We start from the raw sequence: 27,289 nt of genomic DNA on the forward strand, positions 1-27,289 counted from the left end.
GTAAGGCAAGGCCATACAATAATTATGAAAAACCCCAACGGTCAAAACGACCCCCTATGAGCAAGCACTTGGCCACAGTGGGAAGGAAAAACTCCCTTTTAACAGGAAGAACCTCCAGCAGAACCAGGCTCAGGGAGGGGCAGTCTTCTGCTGAGACTGGTTGGGGCTGAGGGAAAGAACCAGGAAAAAGACATGCCGAGAAGGGGGGCAGAGATCGATCACTAATGATTAAATGCAGAGTGATGCATACGGAGCAAAAAGAGAAAGAAACAGTGCATCATGGGAACCCCCCACAGTCTACGTCTAAAGCAACATAACCAAGGGATGGTCCAGGGTCACCCGATCCAGCCCTAACTATAAGCCTTAGCGAAAAGGAAAGTTTTAAGCCTAATCTTAAAAGTAGAGAGGGTATCTGTCTCCCTGATCTGAATTGGGAGCTGGTTCCACAGGAGAGGAGCCTGAAAGCTGAAGCAACTCACCGATCATTCCTCCTGCGGACGCCTGTGCGCCCTGTTCTTCCATTGGCCGTTCAACAGCCGGTTGACGCCCCTCGGGATCCATGACGGTGGCCGAGATATCCTGTTGGGAAATTGTAGGTACACGGACCCACAACAGGGGGCGCAAATGAACGGACAATGGAGTAGGTCAAATAACAACACTTTACTGTTGTGAATGTGCACAACAAATACAACAGATTACAACAATAGACAAAAGTCAATTCTCAAAGGTGTCGTGTGGGCAGGCTCGAAGATAGGAGACGCCTGTCCAAAGCAGAACCGGAACCACACGATTTCCTCTGCCACCAGACCCCGGGAATACTGGAGCCGCCAAGTCCCGAACTCCCAGGTGGCCACTGCCTCCGCGTGTCGGACCTGGTACTGCTGGCGAGGAACAAAAAGCAATTAAATGAGGGCGCGTTTGCACCCAGGAATCCGTACGGCAGGAAAGCTACGTCCACCTCTCGTTGGAAAAGTAGTCCACAATACAACGCACAAAATACTGTCAAACAGTCAGCTGAGGTACGTTACCTTCCAGGTAGAACGATATCTCGGCAAAGAGGTGGAGATGACGTCTTGCTGTTATACCGATGCTGATCAGATGAGTGGTGACAGCTGTCATAGGTGATGATTGTCAGCTGTCACCCCGGCTGCTCCTGTGAGGCGGCAGCGCCCTCTGGTGCCTGGAGCCCGCACTCCAGGCAGGGCGCCCTCTGGTGGTGGTGGGCCAGCAGTACCTCCTCTTCAGCGGCCCACACAACAGTATTCTATCAGATGTCAGGAAAACTGTAACGAACACTACATAGGTGAGACTAACCAGCCGTTGCAGAAAAGGCTATACCAGCACTGCAGAGAGGGCGCCGGTGAACCTCAGTCTGCAGTTCCTCTCCACCTTAAAGACACTAACCACACGTTTGAGGACAAGGAAGTTAAAATCTTAGCCAGAGAAAAGAAACGGGTTGAGAGAGGAGTGAAGGAGGCATTGTATGTGAAACAGTTGAAACCCAGCCTAAACCGGGGAAGGGGTCTGAGACACGCTTTGTCCCCTGTTTACAATGGGGTATTCAAGTCAAAGCAGTTTCAGTGTTTTTTTCATGGTAATGAGTCATTCACGTCATCAGGAGAGCGGTCAGGAGAGGCGTCCGTCCCATCATTAGGAGGGACTGCTACCCTGTCATTAGGAGGGTGCTAACTAGAGCACAATAGGGACTAATTAGAGCAATTGTTTAGTCACTAGGCAATAGCAGTTTGCCTCTCGGTAGGAGGGGTCTGGTTAGGTTTAATACTCCAGCTTTTGTAGCTTCTGTTATTCTTCTCTACAAGAGTCAAGACAGAAGTCAGATGACCAGAGCAAGAATTTTAGCTGAGGAAGCTACTGCGATTAGAAGCGAAACGTCCTCGCGTCAAGCAACCCAGTCCAGTTGAAGATTCAAGCTTCTCTACTATGGATACCACCTGGACAACTGGGAGTCTTCACAGAAACATGTTAATGACCGTGTTTATCACTTTAATAACTGTGTTTAGCACGTTAATGACCGTGTTTATCACTTTAATGACCCTGTTTATCACTTTAATAGCCCTGTTTATCACGTTAATGACCATGTTGATCACTTTAATGACCGCCTTTATCACTTGAATATATAACCGTTTATCACTTTAATGACCGCCTTTATCACTTGAATATATAACCCTGTTTATCACTTTAATAACCATATTCATCCCTTTATTAACCATGTTTACGAGGTCTGTCCATAAAGTATCGTACCTTTTTATTTTTTTCAAAAACTATATGGATTTCATTCATATGTTTTTACGTCAGACATGCTTGAACCCTCGTGCGCATGCGTGAGTTTTTCCACGCCTGTCGGTGACGTCATTCGCCTGTCAGCACGCCTTGTGGAAGGAGTGGTCCCGCCCCCTCGTCGGATTTTCATTGTCTGGAAATGGCGGAATGAAAAGGACTTTTTTTCCATCAGAATTTTTTCAGAAGCTGTTAGAGACTGGCACCTGGAAACCATTCGAAAAATTTATCTGGCTTTCAGTGAAAATTTTACGGGCTTCACAGAGAATAAGGACTTTAACTACAGGTTTAAGGACCCCTTTAAAGGACGGTCGGTGCACCACGCTGCGAGCTGCAACGATGCGGCACAAACCACTGTATCATTTCTAAGCTGATGGCTCTGTGGACACGAGACCGTCGTGTGCTCTTTCTCTGGTTATCACAAGACCTGGATATCAGCCATTTTCCGGCAGATTTCACTATTAACAAGAGATTTTGTCATGGAAAGCCGCGCGGAGGCTTCGCGCGTCACGACCGATTCGCTGATGAAGCGAGACAAAGGAACACCTCCGTTTCGGAGTGTTAGAGGACAAGTTGGGACATGTCTATCTCGGCTTTCAGTGCTTACCAGTCGAGTGAGTATAAAAGAACTTGTGGAGAGCTGGACAAGAGCTGGTTCAAGCATGTCTGACGTAAAAACATATGAATGAAATCCATATAGTTTTTGAAAAAAATAAAAAGGTACGATACTTTATGGACAGACCTCGTATCACATTAATGACCGTGTTTATCACGTTAATGACTGTCACTTTCTGTCAGACTGCAGGCTTACCTCAGACTGCAGGCTTACTTGTAGTTCCTAGGGTTTGTAAGAGTAGAATGGGAGGCAGAGCCTTCAGCTTTCAGGCTCCTCTCCTGTGGAACCAGCTCCCAATTCAGATCAGGGAGACAGACACCCTCTCTACTTTTAAGATTAGGCTTAAAACTTTCCTTTTTGCTAAAGCTTATAGTTAGGGCTGGATCAGGTGACCCTGAACCATCCCTTAGTTATGCTGCTATAGACGTAGACTGCTGGGGGGTTCCCATGATGCACTGTTTCTTTCTCTTTTTGCTCTGTATGCACCACTCTGCATTTAATCATTAGTGATCGATCTCTGCTCCCCTCCACAGCATGTCTTTTTCCTGGTTCTCTCCCTCAGCCCCAACCAGTCCCAGCAGAAGACTGCCCCTCCCTGAGCCTGGTTCTGCTGGAGGTTTCTTCTGGTTAAAATGGAGTTTTTCCTTCCCACTGTTGCCAAGTGCTTGCTCACAGGGGGTCGTTTTGACCGTTGGGGTTTTACATCATTATTGTATGGCCTTGCCTTACAATATAAAGCGCCTTGGGGCAACTGTTTGTTGTGATTTGGCGCTATATAAAAAAAAAATTGATTGATTGATTGATTGACTTTAATAACTGTCTTTATCACATTAATAACCCTGTTTATCACATTAATGACCATGTTTATCACGTTAATGACCATGTTTATCACATTAATGACCGTGTTTATCACGTTAATGACTGTCACTTTAATAACTGTCTTTATCACATTAATAACCCTGTTTATCACATTAATGACCATGTTTATCACGTTAATGACCATGTTTATCACATTAATGACTTTTTATCACTTTAATAATGTCTTTATCACATTAATAACCGTGCTTATCACATTAATGACCATGTTTATCACCCTAATGACCGTCTTTATCACTTGAATATATAACCTTGTTTATCACTTTAATAACCGTGTTTATCACTTTAATAACTTGTTTATCATGTTAATGACTGTGTTTATCATGTTAAAGACCGTGTTTATCACTTTAATTACCCTATTTATCACATTAATGACCGTGTTTATCACGTTAATGACCGTGTTTATCACTTTAATAACCATCTTTATCACATTAATAACCCTGTTTATCATGTTAATGACCGTGTTTATAACTTTAATGACCGTCTTTATCACTTTAATGACCGTCTTTATCACTTTAATGACCGTGTTTATCACTTGAATATATAACCCTGTTTATCACTTTAATCACCATATTTATCACTTTAATAACCGTGTTTATCACGTTAATGACCATGTTTATCACTTGAATGATCTTGTTTATCACGTTAATGACCGTGTTTATCACTTATAAACTGTTTATCACTTTAATAACCCTGTTTAACACGTTAATGACCGTTTATCACTTTACTGACTGTTGTGTGGGCCGCTGAAGAGGAGGTACTGCTGGCCCACCACCACCAGAGGGCGCCCCGCCTGGAGTGCGGGCTCCAGGCTCCGGAGGGCGCTGCCGCTGAAGAGGAGCAGCCCAGGTGACAGCCGTCACCCATCACCTGAAACAGCTGACATCCATCAGCTGAGGGGTATATCAGCTGGACGGCATCTCCATCTCATTGCTGAGATATCGTTCTACCAGGAAGGTAACGCACTCAGCCAGTCATCATATTTCTGAGGACTAACCTGTTTTTGCTTGTGCTTAAGACAGCTGAAGACTGAACTTGATCCATATCGGATAAGTACCCTTCACTGCAATATTGTTTGTGACTAGAGGTGGAGGTGGTGTTTCCACCCTACGTGTTGCTGGGTGCAGCCGCACCCACATCTGACTGTTTCTGTTCCTCGCCAGCAGTACCGGATCCGACGAGCGGAGGCAGTGGCCACCTGGGAGTTCGGGACTTGGCGGCTCCAGTATTCCCGGGGTTCGGTGGCAGAGGAAATCGGGTGGTTCCGGTTCGACTCGGACGGACGTCTCCTATCGTCGAGCCTGCCCACACGTCACCAGTGGAATTGGTTTATTCTTACAATTGTGATCTGTTGTGTTTGTTGTGCGAATTCACAACAGTAAAACCGTGTTATTTGACTTCTTCATTGTCCGTTCATTTGCGCCCCCTGTTGTGGGTCCGCGTTCCTCACTTTCCCCAACAGGATATCTCGGCCAACGTCATGGATCCCGAGGGGCGTCAACCGGCTGTTGAACGGCCAATGGAAGAACAGGACGCGCAGGCGTCCGCAGGAGGGGTAATCGGTGAGTTGCAGCGGATCCTCACCGCTTTCATGACTCGGTTAGATTTGATGACCGAGCAGAACGTCCTCCTTAACCGCAGGGTGGAGGCTCTCGCCGCGCAGGTGGAAGCACGCCCTCCGGGCGCCGCTGCGGCTCTCCCTCCCGTAGACCCTGTGCGTAACATTGACGTTCCACTGGTCGTTCAACGACCCCTCCCACCTTCCCCGGAAGCATACATAAGCCCCCCAGAGCCGTACGGAGGCTGTGCGGAGACGTGCGTGGATTTCCTCATGCAGTGTTCGCTCGTCTTCGCACAGCGTCCCGTCATGTACGTGACTGATGCTAGCAAGGTAGCTTATGTAATAAATCTGCTTCGCGGCGAGGCACGCGCTTGGGCTACAGCGCTCTGGGAGCAAAATTCACGGCTCCTTCAGACATATGATGGGTTTGTGAGGGAGTTCAGAACCGTGTTCGATCACCCTAATAGAGGAGAAACCGCTTCAGCTGTGCTACTGTCGATGAAACAGGGGCGTCGGAGCGCAGCTGCCTATGCAGTCGACTTCCGCATCGCGGCTGCAAGGTCCGGCTGGAATAGCACTGCCCTCCGCGCCGCCTTTGTAAACGGACTGTCACTGGTTCTTAAGGAGCACCTGGTGGCTAAGGACGAACCGTGGGATTTAGATGGGCTCATCGATCTTGTCATACGGTTAGACAACCGGTTAGAAGAACGTCGGCGGGAACGAGACGAAGGGCGTGGCCGGGCACGCGCCGTCCCTCTCCCTTCCGGTTCCGACCGCGCTCCGCCTTCCCCACGCTCCACGGCCCCTGCGCTCCGTGGGGCCACAGCTCCCCCTGCTGACGAAGCAATGGACACGAGTAGGGCAACATTTAGGGCACCAGGTGCACAGAGGAGGCGGGCCCACGGAGCTTGTTTTGTTTGTGGCTCGATAGAGCACCACGTAAAAGACTGCCCCGAGCGGTTAAACACCAACGCCCGCCCCTAGAGACTGGGCTAGGGGTGGGCCAAGACATTCACGTGGGACACACCCACATCGCCACACGACTCCCAGTTACGATCCTTTATGAGGACTCAACCCTGAAGGCCCCAGCACTGGTGGACACGGGCTCGGAGGGGAATCTGTTGGACAGCAGATGGGTTAGGGAGGTAGGGCTCCCTCTGGTGGCGCTCACCTCGCCTGTGCAGGTGCGGGCGCTAGATGGCTCCCTACTCCCTCCAATCATGCATAAGACACCACCTGTATCTCTGGTGGTGTCAGGAAATCACCGGGAGGAGATCGAGTTTTTTGTGACTCCTGCTACCTCCCGTGTGATTTTAGGGTTCCCCTGGATGGTAAAACACAATCCCCGGATCGATTGGCCGTCCGGGGTAGTGGTGCAGTGGAGCGAGACCTGCCATCGGGTATGTTTAGGTTCCTCGGTTCCTCCCAGCTCCCAGGCTAAGGAGGAGGTCAGAGTCCCGCCCAATCTGGGGGCGGTGCCGGTGGAGTACCACGACCTGGTTGACGTGTTCAGCAAGGATCTGGCGCTCACCCTTCCCCCCCACCGTCCTTATGATTGTGCCATTGATTTGGTTCCGGGCAGTGAGTTCCCGTCCAGCAGGCTGTACAACCTCTCACGGCCTGAGCGCGAATCAATGGAGACCTACATCCGGGACTCGTTATCCGCCGGGTTGATCCAGAATTCCACCTCCCCGATGGGTGCAGGTTTCTTTTTTTTGTGGGTAAAAAAGACGGCGGACTTCGCCCATGCATTGATTATAGGGGTCTGAACGAGATCACGGTTCGCAATCGATACCCGTTGCCCCTGTTGGATTCAGTGTTCACGCCCCTGCATGGAGCCCGAATATTCACGAAGCTCGATCTTAGAAATGCGTATCACCTGGTTCTGATCCGGAAGGGAGACGAGTGGAAGACGGCATTTAACACCCCGTTAGGTCACTTTGAGTATCTGGTCATGCCGTTCGGTCTCACCAACGCTCCCGCGACTTTCCAAGCGTTGGTTAATGATGTCTTGCGGGATTTCCTGCACCGGTTCATCTTCATATACCTAGACGATATACTCATCTTTTCTCCGGACCCTGAGACCCATGTTAGGCATGTACGTCAGGTCCTACAGCGGTTGTTGGAGAACCGACTGTTTGTGAAGGGCGAGAAGTGTGAGTTCCACCGCACGTCTTTGTCCTTCCTGGGGTTCATCATCTCCTCCAACTCCGTCGCTCCTGATCCGGCTAAGGTTGCGGCGGTGAGAGACTGGCCCCAACCCACAAGCCGTAGGAAGCTGCAACAGTTCCTCGGCTTTGCTAATTTCTATAGGAGGTTCATTAAGGGCTACAGTCAGGTAGTTAGCCCCCTGACAGCCCTGACCTCACCAAAAGTCCCCTTCACCTGGTCGGATCGTTGCGATGCCGCGTTCAAGGAGTTGAAACATCGGTTCTCGTCTGCACCCGTTCTGGTGCAGCCCGATCCTAGTCGCCAGTTGGTGGTTGAAGTGGACGCCTCGGACTCAGGGATAGGAGCCGTGCTGTCCCAGAGCGGGAAGACTGATAAGGTTCTTCACCCGTGTGCCTATTTTTCCCGCAGGTTGACCCCGGCCGAACGGAACTATGACGTCGGCAATCGAGAACTCCTTGCGGTGAAAGAGGCTCTTGAGGAGTGGAGACATCTGTTGGAGGGAACGTCCGTGCCATTCACGGTTTTCACTGACCACTGGAACCTGGAGTATATCAGGACCGCCAAGCGGCTGAATCCCAGGCAAGCCCGCTGGTCACTGTTCTTCGGCCGTTTTGACTTCCGGATCACCTACCGCCCCGGGACCAAGAACCAGAGATCGGATGCCTTGTCCCGGGTACATGAAGATGAGGTCAAAACGGAGCCGTCGGATCCCCCGGATCCCATCATCCCGGAGTCCAATATCGTGGCCACCCTCACCTGGGACGTGGAGAAGACCGTCCGGGAGGCCCTGGCACAAAGCCCGGACCCCGGAACCGGGCCAAAGAACAGGCTCTACGTCCCACCAGAAGCTAGGGCTGCGGTCCTGGACTTCTGCCACGGTTCGAAGCTCTCCTGTCATCCTGGGGTGCGTAGAACCGTGGCAGTCGTCCGGCAGCGCTTCTGGTGGGCATCCCTGGAGACCGACGTCCGGGACTATATCCAGGCCTGTACCACCTGTGCCAGGGGCAAAGCCGACCACCGCATGTCCTCGGGTTTGCTACAGCCGCTGCCCGTACCTCACCGCCCCTGGTCTCACATCGGCCTGGATTTTGTCACGGGCCTCCCGCCGTCCCAGGGAAACACCGTCATCCTCACCATAGTGGACCGCTTCTCCAAGGCGGCCCACTTCGTGGCCCTCCCGAAGCTCCCAACGGCCCAGGAGACAGCGGACCTCCTGGTCCACCACGTCGTCCGGCTGCATGGGATACCATCAGACATCGTCTCCGATTGCGGTCCCCAGTTCTCCTCGCACGTCTGGAGGAGTTTCTGCCGGGAACTGGGGGTCACGGTCAGTCTCTCGTCCGGGTATCACCCCCAAACCAACGGGCAAGCAGAACGGGCCAACCAGGAGATGGAGCAGACACTACGCTGTGTGACAGCCGCGCACCCGGCGGCCTGGAGTACTCATCTGGCCTGGATCGAGTACGCCCACAACAGTCAAGTGTCGTCAGCCACCGGCCTCTCTCCTTTTGAGGTGTGTTTGGGGTATCAGCCCCCATTGTTCCCGGTGGTTGAGGGAGAGGTCGGTGTGCCCTCGGTCCAGGCCCACCTGCGGAAGTGCCGTCGGGTGTGGCGTGCCGCCCGTTCTGCTTTGTTGAGGGCCCGGGCGAGGGCTAAGGCCCATGCAGACCGGCGGCGGACCCCGGCTCCTACGTATCGCCCCGGGCAGGAAGTGTGGCTATCCACCAAGGACATACCACTGCAAGTAGCCTCCCCGAAACTCAAAGACCGATACATAGGACCATATAAAATCCTCCAGATCGTCAATCCCGCCGCAGTGAGGCTTCAGCTTCCAGCCTCACTGCGGATCCATCCTGTATTCCATGTGTCCAGAATCAAGCCACATCACACTTCACCCCTCTGTACTCCCGGTCCGGCGCCACCTCCTGCCCGGATCATCGACGGCGAGCCGGCTTGGACCGTGCGCCGGCTTCTGGATGTCCGACGGATGGGCCGGGGTTTTCAATACCTGGTGGACTGGGAGGGGTACGGCCCCGAAGAACGCTCCTGGGTGAAGAGGAGCTTCATCCTGGACCCGGCCCTCCTGGCCGACTTCTACCGCCGCCACCCGGATAAGCCCGGTCGGGCGCCAGGAGGCGCCCGTTGAGGGGGGGGGTCCTGTTGTGTGGGCCGCTGAAGAGGAGGTACTGCTGGCCCACCACCACCAGAGGGCGCCCCGCCTGGAGTGCGGGCTCCAGGCTCCGGAGGGCGCTGCCGCTGAAGAGGAGCAGCCCAGGTGACAGCCGTCACCCATCACCTGAAACAGCTGACATCCATCAGCTGAGGGGTATATCAGCTGGACGGCATCTCCATCTCATTGCCGAGATATCGTTCTACCAGGAAGGTAACGCACTCAGCCAGTCATCATATTTCTGAGGACTAACCTGTTTTTGCTTGTGCTTAAGACAGCTGAAGACTGAACTTGATCCATATCGGATGAGTACCCTTCACTGCAATATTGTTTATTATCATGTTAATGACTGTGTTTATCACTTTAATAACCCTGTTTATCACGTTAATGACCATGTTTATCACATTAATCACCGTTTATCACGTTAATGACCATGTTTATCACATTAATCACTGTTTATCACATTAATGACCATGTTTATCACATTAATGACTGTGTTTATCACATTAATGACCGTGTTTATCACTTCAATAACTTTGTTTATCATGTTAATGACTGTGTTTATCACGTTATTGTCCCTGTTTATCACGTTAATAACCCTGTTTATCACGTTAATGACCATGTTTATCACGTTATTGTCCCTGTTTATCATGTTAATAACCCTGTTTATCACGTTAATAATGGTATTTATCACGTTAATGACCTCTTTATCATTTTAATACCCCTGTTTATCACGTTAATGACCTTGTTTATCACTTTAATAACACTGTTTTTTCATGTTAAAGACCGTGTTTATCATGTTAATGACCGTGCTTATCACTTTAATAACCCTGTTTATCACGTTAATGACCATGTTTATCACGTTATTGTCCCTGTTTATCATGTTAATAACCCTGTTTATCACGTTAATAATGGTATTTATCACGTTAATGACCTCTTTATCATTTTAATACCCCTGTTTATCACGTTAATGACCTTGTTTATCACTTTAATAACACTGTTTTTTCATGTTAAAGACCGTGTTTATCATGTTAATGACCGTGCTTATCACTTTAATAACCGTCTTTATCACTTTAATGACCGTGTTTATCACTTTAATAACTGTGTTTTCTTCGTTATCGCTCATTACAACCTGACCAATGGTGACATGAAAAAGCTTTCTGCTGTCGGCGGTCAAAGTGATTTACGATGCTGCATTACATCCACCCGTTCACACACTGATGTCAGTGTGCTCCCATGCAAAGCCCTGCACTGCAAGCCTGAAGCGTCGCTGGGATTAAGAACCTCACCAAATGACCCTTAGTATGGCAAGGACTTGAACTGAGTAGCTCTGGTCCCCAGCCTGCAGCCTGAACCTCGAGAACCTCCTCGCATAGCGTTCCTCCTGGCTTCAAAGCTTAGATACGTTCAGAGGGTTTGATGTAGAAAGTCTTTTGCCATACCTGTTGACTTCCACTGCTGTCCAAGAGGACAGGTTGCGGTGGGATGTTGTCATGGAGACAGAGTTTGACCCTGAGCTTCTGCTCGATGCTGAAGGCTTCCAGGCTGAAGAGATGGTGCAAGTAGGTCTGAGTCATCTGCAGGAAGTCCATCTGCAGCGAATGTGGTGACTCTGAAAAACCAGAGAAGCCTTGATTCATTAATGGCCGATGTGGACCACAGACTGAAATCCGTGTGCGTGTGCTGACCTTCTCTGAGCTGCAGCGTACTGAGGTCCAGTGGACTCTGCAGAACAGTAAAGCGTCCGGCTTCATCCTCTCTGGTCAGCAGCAGCACATCGTTGTAGATGAACACAGTCACCTGGTCCCACAAAGTCACAGTTAAGCTAGGTGTTAGCATGCTAACATTTGGACTGCCACTGAGTGGAGTCACCACATCCCTCAAGAATTCTGGGTCCCGAAGAAGCGGCATGAATGAGACTGTAGTCTTCAGTCCATCATGTCCTGGTCAGAATTACTGGCACCCGGCAATTTAATTTAACTCCACATTTTAAAAATGAGACCAAAATAAATACAAAAAACATCCAAAGTTATTGAACAAAATCAAAACTAAACACTCTCATGAATCACTTCCTGTTCCGGAGCACAGCGGTGTTTTTCTGTATCTGTTAGCTGTTTAATCTGCGCAGTTAGATTGATCTAGTTATCTAGATTACGATTTGTTTCCCAGTGTAATCTTTACGTGCCTTAACTAAAGCACTCCTTCTGCTGAATCACCTCTAAATTATTTACACATTATTCACTTTGCGTGTTTTTAGGAATCCGCTAGCTTAGCGTAGCTACTAGCTCTTAGCCGATTTAGCATGGCGGCTTCTCCTGTCTCTCCCGCACTTTTCTGCTCTGGGTGTGAAATGTTTAGTTATTCCTCGGCCTCCTTTAGCAGTAATGGTACTTGTAATAAGTGTAGCTTATTCGTAGCTTTGGAGGCCAGGCTGGGCGAATTGGAGACTCGGCTCCGCACCGTGGAAAATTCTACAGCTAGCCAGGCCCCTGTAGTCGGTGCGGACCAAGGTAGCTTAGCCGCCGTTAGTTCCCCCCTGGCAGATCCCGAGCAGCCGGGAAAGCAGGCTGACTGGGTGACTGTGAGGAGGAAGCGTAGCCCTAAACAGAAGCCCCGTGTACACCGCCAACCCGTTCACATCTCTAACCGTTTTTCCCCACTCGACGACACACCCGCCGAGGATCAAACTCTGGTTATTGGCGACTCTGTTTTGAGAAATGTGAAGTTAGCGACACCAGCAACCATAGTCAATTGTCTTCCGGGGGCCAGAGCAGGCGACATTGAAGGAAATTTGAAACTGCTGGTTAAGGCTAAGCGTAAATTTGGTAAGATTGTAATTCACGTCGGCAGTAATGACACCCGGTTACGCCAATCGGAGGTCACTAAAATTAACATTAAATCGGTGTGTAACTTTGCAAAAACAATGTCGGACTCTGTAGTTTTCTCTGGGCCCCTCCCCAATCAGACCGGGAGTGACATGTTTAGCCGCATGTTCTCCTTGAATTGCTGGCTGTCTGAGTGGTGTCCAAAAAATGAGGTGGGCTTCATAGATAATTGGCAAAGCTTCTGGGGAAAACCTGGTCTTGTTAGGAGAGACGGCATCCATCCCACTTTGGATGGAGCAGCTCTCATTTCTAGAAATCTGGCTAATTTTCTTAAATCCTCCAAACCGTGACTATCCAGGGTTGGGACCAGGAAGCAGAGTTGTAGTCTTACACACCTCTCTGCAGCTTCTCTCCCCCTGCCATCCCCTCATTACCCCATCCCCGTAGAGACGGTGCCTGCTCCCAGACTACCAATAACCAGCAAAAATCTTAAGTATAAAAATTCAAAAGAAAAAATAATATAGCACCTTCAACTGCACCACAGACTAAAACAGTTAAATGTGGTCTATTAAACATTAGGTCTCTCTCTTCTAAGTCCCTGTTGGTAAATGATATAATAATTGATCAACATATTGATTTATTCTGCCTAACAGAAACCTGGTTACAGCAGGATGAATATGTTAGTTTAAATGAGTCAACACCCCCGAGTCACACTAACTGTCAGAATGCTCGTAGCACGGGCCGGGGTGGAGGATTAGCAGCAATCTTCCATTCCAGCTTATTAATTAATCAAAAACCCAGACAGAGCTTTAATTCATTTGAAAGCTTGTCTCTTAGTCTTGTCCATCCAAATTGGAAGTCCCAAAAACCAGTTTTATTTGTTATTATCTATCGTCCACCTGGTCGTTACTGTGAGTTTCTCTGTGAATTTTCAGACCTTTTGTCTGACTTAGTGCTTAGCTCAGATAAGATAATTATAGTGGGCGATTTTAACATCCACACAGATGCTGAGAATGACAGCCTCAACACTGCATTTAATCTATTATTAGACTCTATTGGCTTTGCTCAAAAAGTAAATGAGTCCACCCACCACTTTAATCATATCTTAGATCTTGTTCTGACTTATGGTATGGAAATAGAAGACTTAACAGTATTCCCTGAAAACTCCCTTCTGTCTGATCATTTTTTAATAACATTTACATTTACTCTGATGGACTACCCAGCAGTAGGGAATAAGTTTCATTACACTAGAAGTCTTTCAGAAAGCGCTGTAACTAGGTTTAAGGATATGATTCCTTCTTTATGTTCTCTAATGCCATATAACAACACAGTGCAGAATAGCTACCTAAACTCTGTAAGGGAGATAGAGTATCTCGTCAATAGTTTTACATCCTCATTGAAGACAGCTTTGGATGCTGTAGCTCCTCTGAAAAAGAGAGCTTTAAATCAGAAGTGTCTGACTCCATGGTATAACTCTCAAACTCGTAGCTTAAAGCAGATAACCCGTAAGTTGGAGAGGAAATGGCGTCTCACTAATTTAGAAGATCTTCACTTAGCCTGGAAAAAGAGTCTGTTGCTCTATAAAAAAGCCCTCCGTAAAGCTAGGACATCTTTCTACTCATCACTAATTGAAGAAAATAAGAACAACCCCAGGTTTCTTTTCAGCACTGTAGCCAGGCTGACAAAGAGTCAGAGCTCTATTGAGCTGAGTATTCCATTAACTTTAACTAGTAATGAGTTCATGACTTTCTTTGCTAACAAAATTTTAACTATTAGAGAAAAAATTACTCATAACCATCCCAAAGACGTATCGTTATCTTTGGCTGCTTTCAGTGATGCCGGTATTTGGTTAGACTCTTTCTCTCCGATTGTTCTGTCTGAGTTATTTTCATTAGTTACTTCATCCAAACCATCAACATGTTTATTAGACCCCATTCCTACCAGGCTGCTCAAGGAAGCCCTACCATTATTTAATGCTTCGATCTTAAATATGATCAATCTATCTTTATTAGTTGGCTATGTACCACAGGCTTTTAAGGTGGCAGTAATTAAACCATTACTTAAAAAGCCATCACTTGACCCAGCTATCTTAGCTAATTATAGGCCAATCTCCAACCTTCCTTTTCTCTCAAAAATTCTTGAAAGGGTAGTTGTAAAACAGCTAACTGATCATCTGCAGAGGAATGGTCTATTTGAAGAGTTTCAGTCAGGTTTTAGAATTCATCATAGTACAGAAACAGCATTAGTGAAGGTTACAAATGATCTTCTTATGACCTCGGACAGTGGACTCATCTCTGTGCTTGTTCTGTTAGACCTCAGTGCTGCTTTTGATACTGTTGACCATAAAATTTTATTACAGAGATTAGAGCATGCCATAGGTATTAAAGGCACTGCGCTGCGGTGGTTTGAATCATATTTGTCTAATAGATTACAATTTGTTCATGTAAATGGGGAATCTTCTTCACAGACTAAAGTTAATTATGGAGTTCCACAAGGTTCTGTGCTAGGACCAATTTTATTCACTTTATATATGCTTCCCTTAGGCAGTATTATTAGACGGTATTGCTTAAATTTTCATTGTTACGCAGATGATACCCAGCTTTATCTATCCATGAAGCCAGACGACACACACCAATTAGCTAAACTGCAGGATTGTCTTACAGACATAAAGACATGGATGACCTCTAATTTCCTGCTTTTAAACTCAGATAAAACTGAAGTTATTGTACTTGGCCCCACAAATCTTAGAAACATGGTGTCTAACCAGATTCTTACTCTGGATGGCATTACCCTGACCTCTAGTAATACTGTGAGAAATCTTGGAGTCATTTTTGATCAGGATATGTCATTCAAAGCGCATATTAAACAAATATGTAGGACTGCTTTTTTGCATTTACGCAATATCTCTAAAATCAGAAAGGTCTTGTCTCAGAGTGATGCTGAAAAACTAATTCATGCATTTATTTCCTCTAGGCTGGACTATTGTAATTCATTATTATCAGGTTGTCCTAAAAGTTCCCTAAAAAGCCTTCAGTTAATTCAAAATGCTGCAGCTAGAGTGCTGACGGGGACTAGAAGGAGAGAGCATATCTCACCCATATTGGCCTCTCTTCATTGGCTTCCTGTTAATTCTGGAATAGAATTTAAAATTCTTCTTCTTACTTATAAGGTTTTGAATAATCAGGTCCCTTCTTATCTTAGGGACCTCGTAGTACCATATCACCCCAATAGAGCGCTTCGCTCTCAGACTGCAGGCTTACTTGTAGTTCCTAGGGTTTGTAAGAGTAGAATGGGAGGCAGAGCCTTCAGCTTTCAGGCTCCTCTCCTGTGGAACCAGCTCCCAGTTCAGATCAGGGAGACAGACACCCTCTCTACTTTTAAGATTAGGCTTAAAACTTTCCTTTTTGCTAAAGCTTATAGTTAGGGCTGGATCAGGTGACCCTGAACCATCCCTTAGTTATGCTGCTATAGACGTAGACTGCTGGGGGGTTCCCATGATGCACTGTTTCTTTCTCTTTTTGCTCTGTATGCACCACTCTGCATTTAATCATTAGTGATCGATCTCTGCTCCCCTCCACAGCATGTCTTTTTCCTGGTTCTCTCCCTCAGCCCCAACCAGTCCCAGCAGAAGACTGCCCCTCCCTGAGCCTGGTTCTGCTGGAGGTTTCTTCCTGTTAAAAGGGAGTTTTTCCTTCCCACTGTAGCCAAGTGCTTGCTCACAGGGGGTCGTTTTGACCGTTGGGGTTTTACATCATTATTGTATGGCCTTGCCTTACAATATAAAGCGCCTTGGGGCAACTGTTTGTTGTGATTTGGCGCTATATATAAACAAAAAAAATTGATTGATTGATTGATTGAAGTGAAAGACAAAATATAAAATCTGTGCTGCCCACAGTTATCAGCACCTGTTGATGATTTTACAGAAAATCACTTCTTTTGTCCCAGTCTCTGACTCTTCGCTGGTTCCTGTCCTGTGTCCAAAGTGTCGAGTGTGTCTGCTGTCCATCCGGCACTGCCCCATCTTTCCGCGTGCACCCCATGTTTCACAGGTGAAACCCGTCAGCTCCAGATGTCTGTGCCCACTGCTAACCGTCTCCCTCCCACCCAGATAGTGGACCCGGTCCCAGTCTTCTGGCTGTGTGGCGTTGGGGTTGGGGACATCCATTGTTGGTTGGTTTGAAAGGTTATGGCCCCGACAACCCGCTCTTGGAAGCCCATCAGTAACATTTGAGACAAATCCCATCTCCATGATTCATATCACCAGCACTCTGAGGACTGGTAAATGTTGGTATGGAATGGTAAATGAACTGCATTTATATAGCGCTTTTCCATCTGCATCAGACGCTCAAAGCGATTTACAATAATGTCTCACATTCACTCCGATGTCAGGGTGCTGCCATACAAGGCACTCACTACACACTGGGAGCATTAGGGGATTAAAGGCCTTGCCCAAGGGCCCTGAGTGATTTTCCAGTCAGGCGGGGATTTGAACCCATGATCTTCTGGACTCAAGCCCAACACCTTAAGTAGACTGGGACTTCCGGTCTTGAGGGTGTTCTGTCATGGTTCTCATATCTGTGTTAGTTATTTCTTGTGCTCCCATTTTGACATCTGTTCCATATGTGTTTCCACTGGCTTTACTTCCTGTCAGTTAGACATGCTCACTGATATTTCACTCACTGTATAACTCTCCAGAGTCCATAACTTGAGTGCCAGATTGTCTTGCTCTCATTCCTGCTTTCTCACATTCTCTGTCTCTTTTTTGAGATGCTGTTGATCTTCAGCAATAGCTGACCTACCTGCGGTCCCCTACCTGACCACGTGATCTTTTGACCAAAGTTGATGGATGTTGTTAGTTGCCACTCATGGGAAACTGTGGGTCACAATGCCCACTGGAGTTTATCTTGGGGACTTTCTACAGATGTTTATTCTTGTTTGCCTGTTTGACTATTTTTTGTTGTACTTTATTTGAGCTTTGTTGTTGTTATTTTCATCTACGCACATGTCCGCCCCTCTGAATCTGGTCTGCTTGAAGTTTCTTCCTTAGAAACGCCCAAGGGAGTTTTTCCTAACCCCTGTTGCCTCCATGTTTCTCAGGAGGGTTGGTAAGGTTGGACCTTACCCTTGGGAAGCACTTTGGGACAACTTATGCTCTGATTTCACTGGTGGTTGGCTCTCACTGCGGTATTGTATCACTTCCTGTTCCGGAGCACAGCGGTGTTTTTCTGTATCTGTTAGCTGTTTAATCTGCACAGTTAGATTGATCTAGTTAACTAGATAACGATTTGTTTCACAGTGTAATCTTCACGTGCCTTAACTAAAGCACTCCCTCTGCTGAATCACCTCTAAATTATTTACACATTATTCACTTTGTGTGTTTTTAGGAATCCGCTAGCTTAGCGTAGCTACTAGCTCTTAGCCGGTTCAGCATGGCGGCTTCTCCTGTCTCTCCCGCACTTTTCTGCTCTGGGTGTGAAATGTTTACTTATTCCTCGGCCTCCTTTAGCAGTAACGGTACCTGTAATAAGTGTAGCTTATTCGTAGCTTTGGAGGCCAGGCTGGGCGAATTGGAGACTCGGCTCCACACCTTGGAAAATCCTACAGCTAGCCAGGCCCCTGCAGTCGGTGCGGTCCAAGGTAGCTTAGCCGCCGTTAGTTCCCTTCCAGCAGATCCCGAGCAGCCGGGAAAGCAGGCTGGCTGGGTGACTGTGAGAAGGAAACGTAGTCCTAAACAGAAGCCCCGTGTACACCGCCAACCCGTTCACATTTCTAACCGTTTTTCCCCACTCGGCGACACACCCGCCGAGGATCAAACTCTGGTTATTGGCGACTCTGTTTTGAGAAATGTGAAGTTAGCGACACCAGCAACCATAGTCAGTTGTCTTCCGGGGCCCAGAGCAGGCGACATTGAAGGAAATTTGAAACTGCTGGCTAAGGCTAAGCATAAATTTGGTAAGATTGTAATTCACGTCGGCAGTAATGACACCCGGTTATGCCAATCAGAGGTCACTAAAATTAACATTGAATCGGTGTGTAACTTTGCAAAAACAATGTCGGACTCTGTAGTTTTCTCTGGGCCCCTCCCCAATCGGACCGGGAGTGACATGTTTAGCCGCATGTTCTCCTTGAATTGCTGGCTGTCTGAGTGGTGTCTAAAAAATGAGGTGGGCTTCATAGATAATTGGCAAAGCTTCTGGGGAAAACCTGGTCTTGTTAGGAGAGACGGCATCCATCCCACTTTGGATGGAGCAGCTCTCATTTCTAGAAATCTGGCCAATTTTATTAAACCCTCCAAACCGTGACAAGCTGCACGGAGGCTTCGCAAAGGAGGTGTTCCTTTGTCTCGCTCGGTCAGCGAGTCGGTCCTGATGCGCGAAGCCTCCACGCAGCTTTCCCTGACAAAATCTCTTGTTAAAAGTGAAATCTGCCGGAAAATCGCTGATGTCCAGCTCTTGTGATAACCAGAGAAATTGCTCACGACGGTCCCAGGTCCACACAGCCATCCATTTAGAAATGATGTGGTGTTTTCTGCCTCTCGATGGTGGCTCAGAGCGTGGCGCGCCGTGCACCATTGTGGGGCGTCCTTAAAGCTGTAGTAACACTCCTTATTCTCTGTGAAGCCTGTAAAATTTTCACCGAAAGCCAGATAAATTGGCTTCCTGTTAATTCTAGAATAGAATTTAAAATTCTTCTTCTTACTTATAAGGTTTTGAATAATCAGGTCCCATCTTATCTTAGGGACCTCATAGTACCATATCACCCCAATAGAGCGCTTCGCTCTCAGACTGCAGGCTTACTTGTAGTTCCTAGGGTTTGTAAGAGTAGAATGGGAGGCAGAGCCTTCAGCTTTCAGGCTCCTCTCCTGTGGAACCAGCTCCCAATTCGGATCAGGGAGACAGACACCCTCTCTACTTTTAATATTAGGCTTAAAACTTTCCTTTTTGCTAAAGCTTATAGTTAGGGCTGGATCAGGTGACCCTGAACCATCCCTTAGTTATGCTGTTATAGACGTAGACTGCTGGGGGGTTCCCATGATGCACTGAGTGTTTCTTTCTCTTTTTGCTCTGTATGCATCACTCTGCATTTAATCATTAGTGATTGATCTCTGCTCCCCTCCACAGCATGTCTTTTTCCTGGTTCTCTCCCTCAGCCCCAACCAGCCCCAGCAGAAGACTGCCCCTCCCTGAGCCTGGTTCTGCTGGAGGTTTCTTCCTGTTAAAAGGGAGTTTTTGCTTCCCACTGTCGCCAAGTGTTTGCTCACAGGGGGTCGTTTTGACTGTTGGGGTTTTTCTGTAATTATTGTACGGCTTTTGCCTTACAATATAAAGCGCCTTGGGGCAACTGTTTGTTGTGATTTGGCGCTATATAAATAAAATGGATATGATTTGATTTGATTTGGTGCCATTTAAATAAAATAAATGATCGTCGACATAAAGTGACACCTTATGGGATTTACCTCCCCGAGTGATACGGTTAATATTTCCCTCTCCACTACGAGCTTTTGCGAGCGGTTTAATCGCCAAATCAAAGAAGTAAGGGGAGCGACTACAACTTTGCCTGCAGCTCCTATAGAGTTGGAAATAGAGGCCGTAACGTTTGTCCGTACTGCAGCTGTTGGGGAGCTATATAGGATTCTAATCCATGATAAAAAAAAAAGAGGGCCCAAATGCAAACTTTTCCAAGACAGCGAAAAGATATTGCCATTCGACACGGTTGAATGCCTTCTCAACACCTAAGGATGTCACCAGCGGTGGGCACAGGTAACCAAAAAGTTAGCTTCATTAACCACTAATCAACTAACTGAAAAGTTATCTTTTATAATGCTAAACCTATAAACCACCAAAAAACTTATCGGAAGCTACAGCTAACCGCTAACTGATAACTTTCAGTATTGTCTATGGTACACGCTCAGCTATTAACAAGCTGATTTTGAGTTTAAATACCGCCAGTGCTTCTGATAGACTCATAGGCGATCACAAACCCAAACAAAGCCAATGGGTTAGCGCTTCTGTCTTTGTGTGCCCTGCCCACTGCTTTAGGGAAGTGTCATTTACCTTGACAGCATACAAATATTTAGCCGTAAGGTAGACATCTTGAAAAGGAAAGCAGGTTTGACTTAGAGTTTTGATTTATAAATTAAATTAATCTGGATAGAATAACTACATTAACCCTCTGGGGCCAACGCTGTTGTATACAACGACTAAGACCAAGCTTTACTAAATTATAAATAACTTTTTAATGATATGAGATAGAAACTTACTTTTTTGCTGAAAAGTTAACTCCGCGGACTTTCAAGCCAGCCATCGGCCATCTTTGCACTCCTCATAAAAGCTGTGTGATGATGTGCACAATGTGAGTGTCCAATCAGAATTGGTTCACCGTCACATGGTTTTTCAAAATCCAATTGTAGGGCAGATTCACCTCACGTGAAAAGCCAAAGATCATTTTCAGGAGTGATATGTTACTAGTTGGCCCGTTTCAATAGCCCCCTGGGTGCTCCAATGAGTACATACTATTGGGCTCCAAATGCGCCCTGTTCCATTATGCACAGCGATCACTGAAAGCAGACGGAGCAGACGGAGAGCCTCTGATGACAATCTCATGTGAAATAGTTAAATTTCACCACCATGACTCTCTGGGTTTTCCTTCACTGGGTGGTGGCCACAGGCTGCAGTGGACCCGGTCCAAAGTTGGAGCAAAGTCAAGGTCCAATAGCTCCTGCAGTATCTTAGCAATAGCATCGGTAGGTCGTTGGCCTCCGCTGTTCTCAATTCCCTCTTTTATCCCGATAATGCGAGTGTTGCATCAGCGCTGCCATCCTTCTAGGTCGTCTAGCTTTAGCCATAGTATGGCAACCTCTGACTTCAGCTGGCTGATGTCTCTCTCCATATTCATAATTTTATCAGAGTACATGAAAATTCATTAAGGTATATCTTCTATTATACATTCCAAATCTAAGGTGGAACTCTATTAGTGTATACTAAGGTACATCTAAATATCTTAAAAAAGAGTAGAGCCACTTAGGTCCCTGGTCTTGAGAACCAGGGATGGTTCCGAGTACATGTTCAGTCCGTCTTCCAGATCTTTCACCCGAGTTTCTTGTTTCACTGTATTGTCCCGTATAGAATGTATTTTAGCATTTAAATCGTGTGTACATGAGTCTATAAGAGACAGTATCTTGCTGTCACTGCTTGCGATAGCTGTCATCACTTCAGATAAATCCACCGTCTCGTCGCTCGGGCTCTAGCAGAGTCCATGGCTTTAGCGGTCTGGTCTTTACCGGATTTATTTTTGCTCATAGCAGCTTCTGATCTGTCGGAACTGGCATGCAAAGTTAAAAGTCAAAGGATCTGTGGACTGTGAGTTGGCCAGCTCTGTTTAGGGTTGACCAAAAAAAGTTTAAAATTTATAAAAAGTTCACCCTAGTCAGGAGCTCCGCAAAAACACGTCTCTACATGTTATCACTCACCAGCGTTCTCCTCCCTGTACCCAGTTCTGATCTGGTTATGGCAGACACACCTGCCCAACCCTCTGTCTGAGCCAGGGCCACTATTCCAGACTCCAAACCATCTTTCCACATTGGTTTGGACCAATAAACAACTTACAGCCTCCCCGGTTCCTGTTCCATCTGGGTTTTCTCCTCTCTGTCATATCTGCCCCACTTTCAGAACCCTTCCTGTCCTCTTGTCCTGCTTGTTCTGTAATGACATCATTATCATCATTGTGTTCACCTTGGTGGGCATCAGACTGGACTGGTGCAGAACCATGACCTCAGACATCAGCAGGGTTCTGTCTGGGCTGCAGAGATCCAGAGGCTGAAACGGAACACACACACACACACACACACACACACACACACACACACACACACACACACACACACACACACACACACACACACACACACACACACACAAACAACTTCAGGAGTTATTCAACAAAGGATTTTCTCACTTTCAGGAAAAATATCAAACTCAGGACGGCACTGTGGCTTCGTGGTTAGCACTGTTGCCTCACAGCAAGAAGGTCCTAGGTTCGTGTCATGTCTGGTCCTTTCTGTGTAGACCTTTGAATGTTCTCCTGTTGTTCATGTGGGTTCCCTCCGGCTTCCAAAGACACATAGGTTTGGTGAACTGATGACTCTAAACTGACCGTTGGTGTGAAGGTGTCTGTCTGTCTGCCTGTGTCCCTGTGACAGACTGGAGTCATGCCCTATGTCCCCTATGATGCTGGGATAGGCTCCAGCCCCACGTGACACTTGACTGAAGTAAGTGAGTGTACGGAATAAATTAATATCAAGTTCTACTTTTCAAATGGATCAGAGAGCTGTTTCGTTCACACTAAGGATACGCTTCATATTCTGGGTCAGGTGGAAGGTTCCTGGTTTCAGATCAAAATCTGGGATGGTTTCAGTTCTGACCTGAACAAAGACAGGGAAGATGTGGATCTTAGGTTCCAGGGTGACTTTGGTCTCGTGGCTGGAGCAGAACACATGGGACCAGACACAATTCTGGTAGTCATGATAGCCAGTGGGCAGGGCTGAAGAAGAGGATGATGGGAACACATTAGGCTGGTGACTGGTGAATCCAGATTCATGTGGCGTGTCCTGGAGGAGATTGCTCCTCCTGCTGGGGTTAGTCTGGTACAGGCGTCCTGGTAATCAATAGATCAGAGCGTCCAAAGCAGCAGATATCAGTGCTGAGAACAAGTGTTCAGAAAGGCTGACTTACCCATGGTGGCGCTATTCTCACTGTACACCGAATATGGGATCTGAAACACAAAGATTCACCAGAGTTTAACCAACAGCAGTGTGGTGACATCTAACCAGGTTCAGAGGGTCCAGGATCAAATTCACAGGAAGGAACCTGGCCCGCCTGAGAAGGACGAACAAGGTCCCAACCAGAACACTTCAGTCCATACAACAGAACAACAACAGGACTAAAGTGAAGTCAAGTAAAATGTCTGATGGTAAAGTAACATGTGTGTGCGCACACACACACACACACACACACACACACACACACACACACACACACACACACACACACACACACACACACACAAACACACACCCCTGTAACCCGAGAACCACAACAAATTTGGTGGAAAGCAGTTTAATCACCTGCCACGGAGCAGGTGATTAGAGAACCTGCAAGGCTTGTGACAAATGTGGTTGTGGAATCCATTAGCTTAGGGAAATTAGTGCAGAAAATCCCCTATGGTGATAGTCCAGTTTATCTGCCAGGGAGGGAAATTCATCAAGTTGAGACTGTGGCCTGTTTCCGGAGACATGCCCATAAAAAACACAGAGGGATATATAAACTTAATACCCATTACTACATTGGATGATGTTGAAATCGAGGATGGCCCGTTGGCTGTTCCACCAATATCAAAGATTTTGTGCCTGCTACCTACAACCCGCGTGGAATGTCTCAAAGCTAAACCTATTTCCAGGCATCTTATATATGCTACTCTGGAACCACCCCGAAATCCAAACACTTCAACTGTCAACCCCACTGAGATCCTTAGTGTGGGTCTCATTAGCATAAGTCCTCAAAATCATTGTTGATTAACAATCTAATTATGGATCATCACTTAGATATGATTGGGTTATGTGAAACCTTGCTAAAACCTACAGGTGTCCTCCCCTTAAATGAGGCCTGCCCACTGGCATACACTTTTAGTCACATCCCTTATTATGCGAAACAAGGTGGGGATGTTGCTCTTATTTATAAATCTAGGTTTAGCTTATTAGCTGTTGGGGGATACAAATATAACCCATTTGAGCATCTGATTCTCCACTCTGCCCACGATGCTACGTAATGCCAAGGTCAGAAGAATAAAAATCAGCCGTATTACTTTGTCACTGTATATAGGCCCCCTGGCCCATACTCTGAATTCTTAGATGAATGTGGTACAGTCATCTCTAACTTGTCAGCTATTGCAGATAACATTGTGATTTTTGGTGACGTTAACATTAATATAAATAAGCCTTCTGATCCCCTCTGCAAATCATTTATGGAAATTGTGGATGCATTAGGATTTCAGCAATGCATTCAAGACTCGACACACATTAGTGGAAATACCCTGGATTTGGTTCTCGCACGTGGTATTGCTGTCACAAATATTGACATCATGCCTCTTGTTTCGGTGGACTCTGATCACTCACTTATTAGGTTTACAGTTTCACTGCCATGTTTAGTGGAACAACAACCTTATTTATCACTGTGGTGATGCAACAACTCCTCAACTATGACTGAACTCGAAGCTAGACAGACACCCTCTCTACTTTTAAGATTAGGCTTAAAACTTTCCTTTTTGCTAAAGCTTATAGTTAGGGCTGGATCAGGTGATCCTGAACCATCCCTTAGTTATGCTGCTATAGACTTAGACTGCTGGGGGGTTCCCATGATGCACTGAGTGTTTCTTTCTCTTTTTGCTCTGTATGCACCACTCTGCATTTAATCATTAGTGATTGATCTCTGCTCCCCTCCACAGCATGTCTTTTTCCTGGTTCTCTCCCTCAGCCCCAACCAGTCTCAGCAGAAGACTGCCCCTCCCTGAGCCTGGTTCTGCTGGAGGTTTCTTCCTGTTAAAAGGGAGTTTTTCCTTCCCACTGTCACCAAGTGCTTGCTCACAGGGGGTCGTTTTGATCGTTGGGGTTTTTCCGTAATTATTGTATGGCTTTGCCTTACAATATAAAGCGCCTTGGGGCAACTGTTTGTTGTGATTTGGCGCTATATAAATAAAATTGATTTGATTTTGATTTAGTCTGCCTGATATCTTAGCTTCACGTTGGAAAATGCCCAATCAGTAGACAGTCTTGTGGATAGTTTAAATTCAGAGCTCAAAACTACACTCGACATGACTGTGGCACCTTTATTAAAACCATGCCCACCCAAAACACAGTCACCTTAGTTCAGTGATTACTTGCTAGAAATGGTGTAGATCTAAATTAGAAGTATTCCACCTTGCGTGGCGTGATGCTATCTTAGACTATAAGCATGCATTACTGGCTACAAAGCGGACCTATTACTCTGATCTGATCAACAAAAACAAGCATAACTCAAAGTTCTTGTTTGACATGGTGGCAACACTTATTCATGGACAACCACCTGTAGTTCACTCTCCTTTTACAGCACAAGATTTCCTGAATTATTTTGAGAAGAAAATAGAAGCCATCCATCATCGTCAAAGCAAACTCTAATCAGAGTATGGCTTCCCTGCCATTGTCTTGAAACTGTTTCCTGTCCTTTGCCCTCCTACTTGCTTGCTCCATAGAGCCAAACACATCAATTATAGTCTTCTCCCACTTGTATTTTGGTCTTCCTCTTCTTCTCTTTCCAGGAATGTAAGCCGCAAACACTCTTTTCTCCATGCCATCCTGCTGCTTTATGTGGCTGAAATAAGACAATTTCTGCTTCCTCACATACTGCCGCAGCCAATCATTTGATACACCAAGCTCCTCTCTTATACTGTCATTTGTGTGGTGTTGAGTCCGTGAGACACGTAAGATCCTTCGGTATTAATTGTTTTCAAAGGCTGCATTGTTCATCCAACTTGCGCAGTACCCAGGTCTTGCAGGCATAGGCAGCCACCAGAAAGACACATGCTCTTATGATCCGTAGCTTGGTTGCTTTATCCTGTCCACACCAAAGCTTCTTCATCCCAGTTAGAACTTGCAAACCCATGGCCAATCGACTTTTGATTTCTTTGCTGTTATCACCATCACCCTGGATCTTTGCACCGAGGTACATAAAATGGTCCACTTCCAGTGGTGGGCACAGATAACCAAAAAATTAACTTCGATAACAGATAATCAGATAACTGAAAAGTTATCTTTGATAAAGCTAAAATGATGAACCAGCCAAAAATGTATCGGAAGTTACAGATAACCGATAACTTCCAGTATTGTCTGCACTTGCAACTACTAACAAGCTGATTTTGAGTTTTAATTTTGGAAGCATCAAAAGTGACAACAGACCCAAAGAATGAGTCAGCACTTCTGTCTTTGAGGGTCCTGCCCCCTGCTGGAAGCTCCTGTTTATTACTTGGCTTCCAGCACAGAAGCAACTGAGAGGAGCCACAAAGCTCAACTCTCTACCCAATCACAACACTGCCGTCAGACCGAGGTCTTGGAAAATAAAGTAATGCTGAGTTATGTGTTGTATGGGCCGCTGAAGAGGAGGTACTGCTGGCCCACCACCACCAGATGGCGCCCTGCTTGAAGTGCGGGCTTCAAGCACGAGAGGGCGTCATAGTAACCGGGAGTGACAGCTGTCACTCATCATCAGCACCAGCTGTCACTCATCCACATCACATCATCACCACCACCATAAAGGCCGGACTGCAACTCCACCTCCTCGCCGAGAAATCAGCTACCAGAAGAGATAATTTCTCTGCTGAACTAAAACATTGAGTAATACTCTGAACAGCCGTTTTCCTGTGGTGTTGCCTTATCTGTGGGATTGGCGTTTGGTGTGATCAGCGATGGCTTCGCTTCACACCCCAACCAGATAAGTGATTAGACAGGAGCTGCACGAGTGTGTGATTGGAGGTGGAGGTGCTCCCTCCCAAAAGAACACAGACTGTGGGATTACTGAGTGTGCGAACTCACACTCATCTATACTGTTTCTGTTCTCTGCCAGCAGTACCAGGTCTGACAGCTGGAGACGGTGGCCACCTGGGGATCCAGGACTTGGCGGCTCCGGTGTTCTTCAGATCCATTGGCGGTGAGGGCCGTGTGGGATCCGGCTCGGTTCTGGACGGAC

At 46.8% G+C, this 27,289-nt stretch overlaps 1 protein-coding gene across 1 annotated transcript in view; it reads right to left on the reverse strand.

Moving 5' to 3' along the window:
• The window catches only part of LOC117510027 (regulator of G-protein signaling 3-like), a 137,690-nt gene that overhangs the window by 62,892 nt on the left and 47,509 nt on the right, over positions 1–27,289 (reverse strand). The window contains exons 7-11 of the mRNA XM_034169632.1: positions 23,249–23,288; positions 22,939–23,171; positions 22,250–22,333; positions 11,382–11,493; positions 11,099–11,305 (exon numbers count right to left, since the gene is read on the reverse strand). Of these exons, the coding sequence (XP_034025523.1) occupies positions 11,099–11,305; positions 11,382–11,493; positions 22,250–22,333; positions 22,939–23,171; positions 23,249–23,288 (676 nt within the window). The remainder of the gene's footprint in view (positions 1–11,098; positions 11,306–11,381; positions 11,494–22,249; positions 22,334–22,938; positions 23,172–23,248; positions 23,289–27,289) is intronic.

This window comes from Thalassophryne amazonica, chromosome 5 (assembly GCF_902500255.1).
Source record: "Thalassophryne amazonica chromosome 5, fThaAma1.1, whole genome shotgun sequence".
In the NCBI taxonomy this organism is placed as follows: Eukaryota; Metazoa; Chordata; class Actinopteri; order Batrachoidiformes; family Batrachoididae; genus Thalassophryne; species Thalassophryne amazonica.